The sequence below is a fragment of the Taeniopygia guttata genome, chromosome 4 (genome assembly GCF_048771995.1).
Source record: "Taeniopygia guttata chromosome 4, bTaeGut7.mat, whole genome shotgun sequence".
NCBI classification, from domain to species: domain Eukaryota; kingdom Metazoa; phylum Chordata; class Aves; order Passeriformes; family Estrildidae; genus Taeniopygia; species Taeniopygia guttata.
In genome coordinates this window covers 2,662,138-2,674,645 of record NC_133028.1, presented here as the reverse complement: position 1 = coordinate 2,674,645, position 12,508 = coordinate 2,662,138, and the positions used below count along the sequence as shown (strand labels likewise).

The 12,508-nt window shown below is 43.3% G+C and overlaps 1 protein-coding gene and 1 non-coding gene across 2 annotated transcripts in view; both read right to left on the bottom strand.

The window, feature by feature from the left end:
* Window positions 1-229: 229 nt before the first annotated feature.
* DDRGK1 (DDRGK domain containing 1) overlaps window positions 230-12,508 on the bottom strand; it is a 33,322-nt gene continuing 21,043 nt past the window's right edge. The window contains exons 5-9 of the mRNA XM_002190277.7: window positions 8,004-8,126; window positions 6,000-6,038; window positions 2,881-2,937; window positions 2,150-2,198; window positions 230-683 (exon numbers count right to left, since the gene is read on the bottom strand). Coding sequence (XP_002190313.2) covers window positions 511-683; window positions 2,150-2,198; window positions 2,881-2,937; window positions 6,000-6,038; window positions 8,004-8,126 — 441 coding nt within the window. The 3' untranslated portion in view covers window positions 230-510. The remainder of the gene's footprint in view (window positions 684-2,149; window positions 2,199-2,880; window positions 2,938-5,999; window positions 6,039-8,003; window positions 8,127-12,508) is intronic.
* On the bottom strand, window positions 3,947-4,062 carry MIR146A (microRNA mir-146a). The gene is given in 1 exon segment (NR_048965.1): window positions 3,947-4,062. It is a non-coding gene; the product is annotated as a microRNA mir-146a (primary transcript).

Sequence of the window (12,508 nt, the reverse complement as noted above, 5' to 3'; positions counted from 1 at the left end):
CCTGGAATTTTGAACAGAGCAACCATTCAACCAGAGTTTCAGGATATATTTCAGCAAGAACAAAGACACACATAGAGTTATTTTCTTTTTACTCTTTCCTTCCAATGTGAGTACAGCAGCCAAAGCCTACACACCTATGCTGTGCCCATCACAAAGTTAAACAGCTCCACAGTGCAGAGCAAGCCTGGAGAACCCTGAATGCAATCAGTTTGATGGAGACATCAGAATCTGCAAACAATAAAAAGTTTATTTATAGCAACATGAGACTGGCTGCCAGAGGATAAATGACTGATCCTCCTGGGCCACAGGTGCATCAGTGTTTGAGTTCCTGGCCAGCCTCTTCTACAATCAACTCATCATTTAACACCAGTTCTAAAAAGTTCTGAGTTTGCAGCTGGTGCTTCAAAAGAGCATCCTACCTTCAGGCACCACGAATACCCCGGGGAGGTTCTCTTTGCTTTTAATTATGTGCTTTATTCATTAAGAGGTTAAGCTCCTGCAGCGTGTTCCTCAGGCCAGGGTTGGAGGCACAGCTCTGCTGTCAGGCTGGAGGTTGATGAGGGAGTTGCTGGCCTGGGCCAGCTCTGCAATGGAGACTCGGCCTCGCTGCTTGATGTACTGGGCCACGGCTGCCATCTCCTCTGCAGTGATGTAGATGAACTTTCCCCTGTCATCAATCACACCTGCAGGGCAGAGACAGCACCCTGCAGATTCAGTCAGCACCGGGGCTCCCCTCACTTCCCACCAGGCAGCACTCACTGCTTTGGGAGAATGTTCCAGCTGCTGAGGCAGCACTGCCTATCTAGGCTGGGCAGGATTTTATCTCCTGGCCACTGCTGGATGCTGGAGCAGGGCTGTGCCAGCAGCCCAGGGCCCTGGGAATGCTCCTTTTGCTCAAAGGAACCCGTCCTGTGCACTGCAACAGCTGCCTGGGAGCTCCACAGCAGCTGCTGCAGGGATCACAGAATGTCCTGAGCTGGAAGGGACCCACCAGGATCACTGATCCAGCTCCTGACCCTGCACAGACACCCCAACAATCCCACCCCGCCCCTGGGAGCGTTGTCCAAACTCTCCTGGAACTTTGGCAGATTTGGGGCTGTGCCCATTCCCTGGGGAGCCTGGACAATGCTCTGGGGGAAGAACCTTTCCCTGATCCCCAACATAAATCCCCCTGACCCAGCTCCAGCTGTTCCCTGTGTCCTGTCCCTGTCACAGGGAGCAGAGATCAGAGTTGCCCCTGGGGAGGAATCTCCCCTCAGCATCCTCATCTCCAGGCTGAACAAGCCAAGTGCCCTCAGCTGCTTCTCACATGGATTCCCCTCCAGACCCTTCTTCCCCTTCCTAGCCCTCTTTTTTTGGTGCTCATGTTCCCAGCTCAGGCAGCTGGTGGAGAAAGGCAGAGCAGGAGGGTCCAGGAGGGCACTGAGAGCCCTTGTGGGGCCCAGCTCAGCCTTTCCAGCTTCCCCTCTGAAGGGAGTGCAGCTCAGTTTCCATATTTCTGTGGCTCCAGACTGAGAACAGAACTCTGTTTTTATGGATTCCACGGAGGCAGAGGCTCCCTGGCTTTGGGCACAGCCAGCCAACACAGCACACATCCTTCTCCCTGGATTCCAAGCACTTTTAGGGCATTTGAAAGGGTTTCCACATGCACTTGCTGAGATAGTTGTTCTCCAGCCACGAGCACAAGATCAGGTCAATAAATGTTTGTGCTGGCACCTTTCTCTACTTCACCCTTGGAAAGAACAAGACTGCATATTTTGTTCTTGCTCAGTCTCTGCTGCCATGCCAGCTTGGACTGGGAGGGTGCAGGGCTGGGAACAGGCACTTCACTGACTCCAGCACCCTGCAGTGCTCTGGGATGTCTGCCTCTCCCACATGCCACACCCCAGTCCTGGCTTTAACACCACCCCAAATCATCCCAGTAATCCTCTCAAATTCAGATTTCAGAAGGCCCCATTTGCAGCTGGCTGCTCAGCAACCTCAAAAGGCCTTCAGCAGATGGGTAAATAAATAAAATATAAATATCTAGCTGTTAAGTCCTACTAGATCCTTAAAACAGGAATGATACTGGAATTCTCTCTCTGCCATAGGGAAGGCACTTTCTGCACCACCAGCTACAGAAAGATCCCCTTTGTGCTTTGGCTGTCACCTGTCAGTGTGCCATCTGCCATCAGGTCCTGGATTCTGTTAATTGCATCCTGTGCAGAAGAGAAAAAGGAATAACAGACTGATCAAAAGGGAAGCAAAAACCATTTCACACGTTCAGATAAACTACAGAGGCTTACCTTGAAATCCCTCAGGGTTAAGAAATTCAGCACTCCCACACAGAGAGATGGAATCAGCCCTTTGGTCTTAGAGGGATGATTTTTTTTTTTTTTTTTTTTTTTTTTGTATTTTGGGATGTTCAAATTAAATTCCCTACTCCTTAAAATAAACTTTTACTGCCCGTTTTAAGGAGGAAGGGGTTATAGGAATCTTCCCATGGAAAGGTTGTGCAGTGCCATGAAGTTCCATGAAGCACACAGATCCTTCTCCAAGGTCCTTCCCTGCTCAAAAATTCCACATTTTGTATAACTTTTCCTGCTCCTTTTAGGAGCAAATTTCTGCTACCAACCCAAAGCAACAACTTGTTGAATTTATGGCTAGGTTTACTCCACAGTTACTCCAAGCATGCAGTTCCACTGCACCCCAAGTGTTGGTTTCTACAGCTCTATCTCTCTTTCTTGTTGTTATATGACTGCAGAAGGAAATTGTAATCTAGATTTTAACCAGATAAATTCCTGTAAGTAACCCACTGCACACTTAAATGGAGTTCTGGTTTAAGAGGGAGGCAGGGGCCCAGCAAAAATTAGTATTTCCACCCCAAAAGTCAGTGCTTACCTGTGTCCTTAAACCCAGATGTGAAGCCAAGTCCTCCAGCTGGATAACCTTCGTTTTCTGTGGGAACAAACAAGAGTTAAGCTGATGAATGAGAAAGTTGGGATTTTTTTTTCCATTCAAATAAAAAAATGCATTAACCTAACAAGGCAGAACCTGTTCCTTTAAGTAACTTTTTGTAGTAAGAACTTTCTTCTAATGAAAATCTCTCAGGTTACCTAAAGCAGGGAGCTCTGTGGAAAGACTGAGTGCTCTGACCCACTCAGGGCAAGACTCAAACACATCTGCCAGCCTTGATTCCAGACTTTTCCTTACACTGGGATGAGCACAAGGAACAGCCATGACTCTGTTCCCCCACCTCCTGAGTTTCTCAGCTGCCACCTTTAATTTCCAGTGTGTTTTACCAAGAGCCCTTTCTTCTTTGAGGGATGTTTCAAAGCACCTTCTAAAACGATCACTGGTGTGTATCAGCACTTACATAAAACCCAGAAAAGACTGGCAGCATTAAGTGCTTTAGTCTGTTTTACTGATGTCATGTGTATTAATGCCATAATAATCTTCCTAAGCAAGCCAACACCTTATTAAAATTGTCAGTGTTGGAGCTGCACACTGTCATGCTTTTGACAGATTCTTCCTGCAGCTTTTCTCAGTCAAGGCACAACCAGCACTGCTCACATCTGGTTTTGTGCTTCTCTGTAGCTCCAGAGAAAACACCTGTAGTGCTTGTCTGCAGCTACTTGGTTCCTGTTTTCTTCTCTGCCAAAGTTTTAGGAACTCATCTGTTTAGCTGCAAAAGGATGCAGTGTTTGTAAGGAGCTTGGAAAAGACAAAACTGTTGGAAAGCTCAGTTAATATTCAGGTCTACATTCCTAAAATCCATGTATGTACAGCCACATATGGAGCTGCATCTCCATTAACGAATTAAACACTTCAAACAATAAAGTCCTTTGTTCCTGGTCTTGAGAGCATACTGGAAGGCCACTGAAGAAATAGAGAGAGGCTGAAATAGATGAATCTTTTTCATTAATAAAATCAGACCAAAAAGAAAGCCACACACAGATTTAGCAGTTGTGAAGTTCGATGCAGCCAAGCTAGAGAACTGAATACCATGGACTGAACACATGGAACTGGAACCAGTCCATGGAATTCAGTTCTCAGAGCTGGGAACTGCCAACATTCGTCACATCTTCTTTTAAAGGGATTGGGGGGGAGTTGGTGCAAAGCCACATGAACAGGAAAAACAGGACTTAAACCTTCACTTAAAGATATTCCCCCTCAATGACCAAGTTCAGTGGAAGCTTTCCAAGACAGATCCTGCTGGGAATGAGAGCCCAAGGGGCTGGGGTGGGATTAGGATGCACTCCCCACACTCTGGAATACAAAATAAAACACTTCTCCACATGCATCATGTTCTAGAGACAAGCTTAACTTCCCTTCAGCAACAAAAACACATCCACATTTTCCTGAATTAATTTCATTTTAGGGGTGATGCTGCTGCTGTCCTCAGCAAGGGATGAAACACAGCAAGAGGCTGCATTTTGCTCCCAACACCCTTAAGAATGAAGCATGGGGTGACCTATCTCCAGTCAATGATATCAGCACAAGAAATTATTCAAAAGGGCTAAATTCAATTTTATTTTTTAAAAAAATGCCAATTACTCTTAATTTATACATTTTTTCTGACAGCTATGAGCAGCTCAGCACTGCTTCCTGTCAATGGTTTCTGTGAACAGAACAGAATATGAGGGCAATACATATTATCTATACATTAAGCACACTTTCAAGATTAAAGAAAAAATACTTAAAACTTGTGAAAGAAAGCAATGCCCCAGTTCTGCAGAGGAAATCAGGTGTCGAATATTCAGACTTCGCTTTCCAGCCCAAGTTTAATTTCTCTGACGTCAAGATTAAGTGACTGATAAAGGATTTGGTGCTGAAACACTCAACTGGGAGTTTGTGACTAATCTGATCCATCCACCACAAGCCCCGGGGCAATGGGCAGAGTCTGCCCTGGCTGTGTCCTCCCTTGGAAACCTCCCAGTGCTTGTGGAAGATCTCAAGGGACACTGGAATCTCCTTTTTTACCCACAGAGGTAAAGAAGAAGCAGAGAGCAGCCCAGCAGAGCTTTGCAGGGCTCTGCTCTGAGCTCTTGTCCACAACTGCCTGGCAATCGCTCCAAAGGACTCCCCAAGGAGAGTTATCCATCAGGAAAATCTCTAAGTCCAGGAGATAAATCTGCTGTAAGTCCAGGGTTTTTCTGGGATAATGGACGTGCAAAACGTGAGATTTTGGAATAGAAAATTATTAGCAGCTCACTGAGTTATCCAAGTGATTTGCGTGCTGGAGAAGCCTTTCACACAGGTCACACATCCTGAGAGTTCAGATTCCAGCAAAGGAAGAAAGGGATTCATTAGGAAAAAAAGATTTGCATGCCAGTGTTGGAGTCAGAGGAGAAAAATGCATCTGACCTTTGATACAGCAATAGTGGAGAGCATTTGCCCTCACAGATCAAAAGCACAAACCCTCATGACCACAGCCCAGGTTTGAAATACCCAGCCATACAATGGGATGAAAGGGAGACTGACACACCCTGGTTAAAACAAGGCAGCTGCTTCTTACACTGCCCTCCTGAACATTCAAACACTGGAAGCTGCAAGGACAAAAATACGTGAAGGAATCACAGGAAAAGTTGGGATTGAGCTTTCCAGTGCAATGCTGGAAGCTCAAAAACACCCTCCTGGTATAGCAACTCTCCTTCCTGCTGAGCTCACATGGAGAGACTGTTTTTAAATCAGTGGCTGATGCTCACAAACAAAAAAGCCTAAATGCTCCAAATCCCAATCCACAGCAAACATTGCTTCCATGAGCTCTGAAGGAGATTCACCAGGCTTGTCTTATACCACAGGGCAAGAGCCACATCCTGCCCCAAATGCCAGCACCCAGCTGGAATTAAATAAGGTTTAGATAACTGTGTTTGTGCTGGTTCAGTAAATAACACTTATTGAAGGGATCACTTCTGTTACTTGTGGAATATTTAAATAAATGAAAGAGGAAGTAAAGATGTTGCTCTTTGACAAAAAGGTTTTTCACACCAAGGAGAGAAAAACCAAAGGCACCTTACCTTAACATATTCCAGGAATTCCATAAGAAAGCTGCGAGACTGGAGACAAGGAAAACAATTATTATTTTGAATTCATGAGCATTAAATGCATCAAAAAAGTGTTTAAATTGCATAATTCCTAAGTTTTAACTACACAGACTGAGATATTGAACTGGGAAGAAATAATCCAGATTTAAAAATAATCTAGATTTAATCCTTCACAAGGGATTTCTGACAGGTATTTTCTGAGACAGAATGTGACTCAGGTACAATTTAAATTTTTCCCAGAAGGCTATAATACAATTTCTAATTCTTCCCATCATAAATACCCTGAAATAACCACATCTGGGTGAGTTTAAGCATCATTAAGTCACACACCAAGGCCACTCCATGCAGAGGAAAACCCAGAGTGACTCAGGACCTGCAGCTGGCCAAGTGCAGCACAGCTGCACAGCACCTGTGGAAGCTCAAGCATTTCAGAGCCATGCACCTGAAATCCATTGAGCAGCTCCATTTCAGAGGCAATGCAGGTTAAAAGGAGATCAGGTTGCTCTGCAACCCTGGGAATCAATCAGCCTTAATTAACTGGTGAGCTCTGGAGGCAGGAGCTTGATTTTCAGCACAAGCAGCCCCAAGAACACAAGGCAGAGTCAGCTTTGCTAACAGGATACTGAAATGCTTCAGTACTTCAGCCACCACGAGGCCAGGGTGGCTGCTTAATTTCCTTCTCATTTCTGCTGCCTCCAAATAACTCTGTACCTGTTATTATATCTGAATGTGACTTCTAAATCACCTGCAATTCAAGTTCTAGCTCCTCACCCCTATCAAACTTATCTCAGGTTGACATACAGGCATCATCAACTGCCTGCCAAGCTCTTTTAGGTGAGGAACACCCTTCTCTCTTCTGACATGGAGGGAGATTAATTTCTCCTTGACAGGCAGCTGTAGGAACATGGACAATCACCACATTCCAGCTTTAAAGGGTGTTTGAAGTGGAACACAACAATATTTAGGGATAATCTAATCTCCTGACAGGACAGGTACAGATTTTTGAAGGAACTGTCAATAAAAGTGTGCCTTTTGCTGTTCACTGCACCTTAAGGAATTCCCCATGAGCAGACAGTACTTCTCTTGGTGTTAATCCTGGTGTGATGGAGGAATTTTTTTTGATGGGAAGGGGACCATAATGAGAACCTGTAATGAGTCAATGGTGCTGACACTGGGCACAATCTGCTGTGCTCAAAGCCACTCTCAGTCACACTAAAGCAAATCCATTGAATTCCAGAGTCTCTTCAGCAGAGCAGCAAATGCACCCATGGCCCTGAAATAAATCCTTCTCAAGAAATGCACTGGACAGCTCAAATTGGCAGCTACAACCCAAGAGCAATTCCAGGATGTGATAGCAAATAAATTGTGTCTAACAGGTTTTCAGCAGACAAAACTCTCCCTCCCACAACAGCAAAACTTTTCCAGGTTTGCTGTGATTTTCTATCAAGTATCACATATCAACCACAGCCACAGGAGCAGCAGTGTGGGTTTGTCCTGAGGATTTCCTTATCAGAAGCCTTTTGAGACAAGAGCTTGGTTTTTAATTTGATTTCACAGCAGCTCTCTTAGTGTAGAAAATAAAGCCAAACCCAAATAATTGCCCCCAAGGTCTGTGGGCACTTTCCAACTCCAAATTCAGCTTTACTGGCTCAGTCTCTGTGGGTAAGGCAGAGCTGCTGACAGTGAGAGATTACCTGAATTCCAGAATGAGTTTGATTTCAGTTCTTAGACACAGGGAGGACAGAACTCATTTCCAGCAAGTTCTTTCAGAACTCTAAAATACCCCGTGGGAGTCTGGTATGAGGAACAGCAGCATTCCCCAGGAAATGTTCCAGGGTTAACCTGTGCCACAGACACAATTTAGCTTTCACAAGCAGAAACCTTTGGCTGACTCCTACTTTTTAATTTCATTTTACACAAGACAGAATGCAGCAAGTCTAACAGGAGAAGGGGAACTGCAGAACCAGCCTCACATACCTGCTCCTCTGTCATTGATTCTTCAACTCCTTCCTCTTCAACCACAAAACTCTCCTTCAGCTTCAGGTACTCTTCATATTCTCTCTTCTCCTCTTCTTCCTTTGCCTTCCTTTTTTCCTCTTCCTGGACAGAGAAGATGACAATTGGTCAGTTTGCTCTTTCCCAAGTCAGGTTTTAAGTGAAGCAGCATCTTCTTTTCTCTGCAGCCAGCACATAAAAAGTTTTTAAGCTGAGTCTAAGTTGTCCCTTGATGGCACAACCAGTTTCAGCTGCCTTCCACAGCAGGGCTGGTTCTCAGCACAGCTGACAGAAAACCTCTTAAATAGCAACCTGCCTGCTTCATTTGCATCAATCTGCTGCTTCCCACAGGAAGTCCCTGCCCCTCCCTGCACTTTGATGCAACGTTCACATTTTTGGTTACTGGCCCCAGGTCTGCTCTGCCACTGCAGGACATTGGGAGTGCTCACAAGGAACAGTGGACTTACACTGGTGGAGAGAAATGGAAAGTTTCAGGTAAAATCAAGTTTTATAAGAAAACCTCTTTCTTATGAAAACTTTCTTCCAGCAAGCTGTGCCTACATGTAATATATAAATTATTATATAAAGTATTTTAGGCACAGGAGGCACAATTGTATTAACAAAAGGAGTTTTTTACATGTTGTTTGTTAAACAAAAGCTTCAGGCTTTTAGTTATTTGCAATAAAAAAACTTAATGGCCTACCCTGAAATAAGTATTAAAACCTTAAAGCTCACAATAAAGCTGACCCAGAGAACTCCAAGCCCAGCATCAGTGACATGGTGATGCCTGGTTCTGTGGAATTCACACCTTCACAAATCAAAATGGTGATTAAATGTTTGGAAATGTGACAGATTACTTAGAAAATGTTTCAAATAAGAACTGGTTTTTACTGGGAACTCCTAAATTTGCAGTTTTCTATCATTTTCATTTAAAAATTGTCTTGCTTTCCTCCAAGGGAAGGCTGGACTAATGTTGAAGGTTGGCTTTGATGATCTCAGAGGCCTTTTCCAATTCAATAAAAGATTCCATGGCTCACACAGAACAAAAATGTTTCCCTCCAGGACAGTTTCTTGCACAGAGGAATTTCTGTTTGTGCAGTACCTGGTACAAAGAGATTCCAAAAGGATCTGGCCTCTGGCTCCATCACATTCCAGGGGCTGATTAAAACAAACAGAGGAGTTCTTCAAATTTCAGTGACAATCCCAGGGCATTCCTCTATCACCAGCAGAGAAACGGATTTTTTAAAGGATAATGATATTGATTTCTAAATGCTTGCCATGCTACATCTTTGACATTAATATGGTAATTGTTTCCTTAAGTAGCTGGAATGTAAATATTTGTTCCATAAGAAAAAAAACAAAAAGGAGAGACAGGAACAGGTCATTCAGTATACAGAAAATATATCCATATTAAAAAAGGTGTCTTTTGGTAAAAAAAAAAAGAGTATTTGGTCCCGTTTTTATATAAATATATATATAAAAATATTATATATATATAAATATTTTTATATCAAATTCCCAGAAAGTCAGGAGAAAGAATCCTGCCAACATGTAAGAATGAGAAAAACAGGACTGAAAGGATCTTAAGTGTATCTGCAAAGCCAAATCCATTTTTTAAACTGCTATCTTATGAAAAATCTATGGATCTGAGGAAGTTCTTGAGACAAAACAAGATCATTTTTGGGTCATTCATCACCACAACAATTAATCCAACTGCACATTTTTTTCTTTATATGCTCTCCAGATGCCAAGAACAACATAACCCTATTTCATTTGGAAGCAACAGCAATTCTTCTTTTCTTGTAAGTGCATTACATTTAATCTTGATCCTGGAAGGACAAGAATAATGTTTTTCCCCTGGTTTATTAGAGAGGCTGTAATTCAGCAGGATTTGAAATGAGGAAAAAGTAAAAAAAACCAAAACTAATCACAAAGCCTCAGAATTGCTTTGGTAAACAATTTCTAGATGGTTCTGCAAAAAAAGAAGAGATCAAAAGACAGTGTCCCACTTGTGACTGAGAGCAACAATAACTAAAACACATTTTCCTGCTTCTGGAAGGTCTAACAAATGATATTGTGGTCCTTCCCTACCTGAAAAACAGCACCTTGCATTTTTTGGAAGTATCCCAGCACGTTCCTATCAGCACTTCCATTCCCAGCACAGGCAGAAAAGCAGCCCTGCTGTGAGACTGGGAAAGCACTCAGCTCCCAGCCCTTTTTTTGCCAATGGAATTTGTTTTCCAGATGCTGAATTTTGATCAGCAGAACATTTCCAGGTGCTCTGAGGCACTGCTGTGGTAGCTAAAGTGTGCCAGCCCTCAAAGCTTCCTGGTGGTTGTAGCTTTCTCCATAAAACTAAATATTTCCAGCTGCTTTTTTTTATCATCTAAAAATTAAAAATTCATGAAGAACCTCACATGCTTTACAACCTAAATTCACCTATGATTCAATCTGTAGGAAAAAAAGGATTTATCCAGACTGCAACTTGGTTCAGATCAAGAGGAGAGATGACTTTGCACAAGTGCCCAGGGAGAAGCAAGGTGGAGGCTGAGCAGGGGAACCTGCTCTCAAGGGAGAGTCAGGATGGCTGGGAGTATTTATTTATATTTATTTAGAATATTTATTTAGAATTTTTTTTTATTTGACCATCTCTCTAACTCTCTTCTCTCATCTGCTCATAGAGCAGCTGTGTGGGAGCTACAGGGTCAAATTTAGGCAGCAGAATTCCCACAAAACTCAGTGTGTCCTACAAATAACCCAGAAACACCCCCAGCCCCTCAGGGTCTTCAACTGGATTTTGTGCCAGGCACACAGAGGGCACTGGGCAAAAACCTGCCTTTCAAACCCCCCATTTTTGGCACTCAGGCTCCTTCTGAGCTGGTGGCTCAGAGCAGAGAGTGGCTGGGCCACCCCCCAGCCATGGGGTGGGGTGCTGGGGAAATCCCAGCAGATGGAAATTTGATAACTGCAGATGCTCATCTTCAGCTGCCTGCTTTTGTTTTTTTGGCTTTTTCTTTTTTTTTTTTTTTTTTTAAAGCAAGCTCGCCTCTCTCCTCACCCATCTAAATGTCACCCAGACTGGGCGCTTGAACCATATAAAGATTTATTTTTTTATTAGTTTATTCCACTGCATGTGAAGAACAGACTATCCTGCTTTGACCACATCTTCATTGAACAAATCAGTAAATAAATGAGTCACTCACACTTTTGTTTTCTGTTCTTTTTCGGACCTGGATGTGCTGTGAGGCTCCCTTCAGATCATCACCCTCTGTTTGTCCCTTACTTTGATCCCAGGGATTATTTCCAAACACATTCCTTGTGTCAACTGCACAAGAGCCCAACTTTTTACCAGGTGAAACCCACAGCATCCTGAAAATTCTCTTAGGCTTCCAGCTGGAAGCACACATTGATTTTTGGAATCACAGATTGGTCAGGAGTCCTGGGAAGCTGCTTGGGTGGAGAAAACCTCACTGGTAGTGAGGAAGGCACAGCACATATTGGGACTCTTCAGGCACCACCTGCTCCCTATCATTTCTTTATTTGTGGTGTTTCCTGAATTTTTAGGATGAGGAAAAGCATCCTGAGTGTTTAGAGGGCCATGGACCAAAGAAACCCTCCTTGTATAGCATTCAGTTTTGGCATTGTCAGGGCAGGTTCTGCAGGAAGCCAAAATGGATTTTGCAGAGAATAATTTGGCACAGAGCAGATGGATCTGTAGAATTCCTGCCCCCCTCACTGCTTAGATAGAATAAGTGTCCTTAACCCCTCAAAATCACAAGAGAATGAGTTTTTTTGCAAGGTTTTCTATTTGTACTCCCTTAGGAGAAATTGATTTTGAGGGAAGTATACACACTTGAAAACTGATGCTTAAACTGAAATTATGGAGTGGCTCTCCATCAGTCTCCAGAAATGCACTGTTAATACAGGAAAAAATGGATATAAATATCAAATAGATAATGAAGAGCTCTGCTGAGACACACACAAATCTTGATGTCCACATAATGAAACAACTAAAACTTGGTGCCTCTTCTTCCGTGATCAAATATCAAAGAGTCAAAACTTTATGGTCAGACCTTCCAGAGGATCCTTGTGATCCTGGCTGACCCATTTCTACAGCTCTGAAGATCCAAACCTTTTTTTATTCAGGCACTTAAATGCAAATTTACCAAAATCTAAGTGCATTTAGGCACTTAAATGCAAATGTACCAAAATCTCTGTGCACAGGTAAAGGAAAAAGAGCTTTTCATGTGAGCAATCTGCCAGGTTTTGTCTGAAGACTCTGTTTTGCAACATCAGAGGAAATTCACTCTCATTGATAAGGTGTCAGCTGGTAAACCAGCTCACCACCAAAAAACTCCCAAGAGTGAAAGGGAAATCCCCAGGGTAAAGCAGAGCTGAAGCAAATGCCAATTATAAAGGAGCCTCCTCAGGCCTGCAGCCAATCAACTCAGCAGAACACTGGAAAGGAAACTTGAATTTAAAAATAT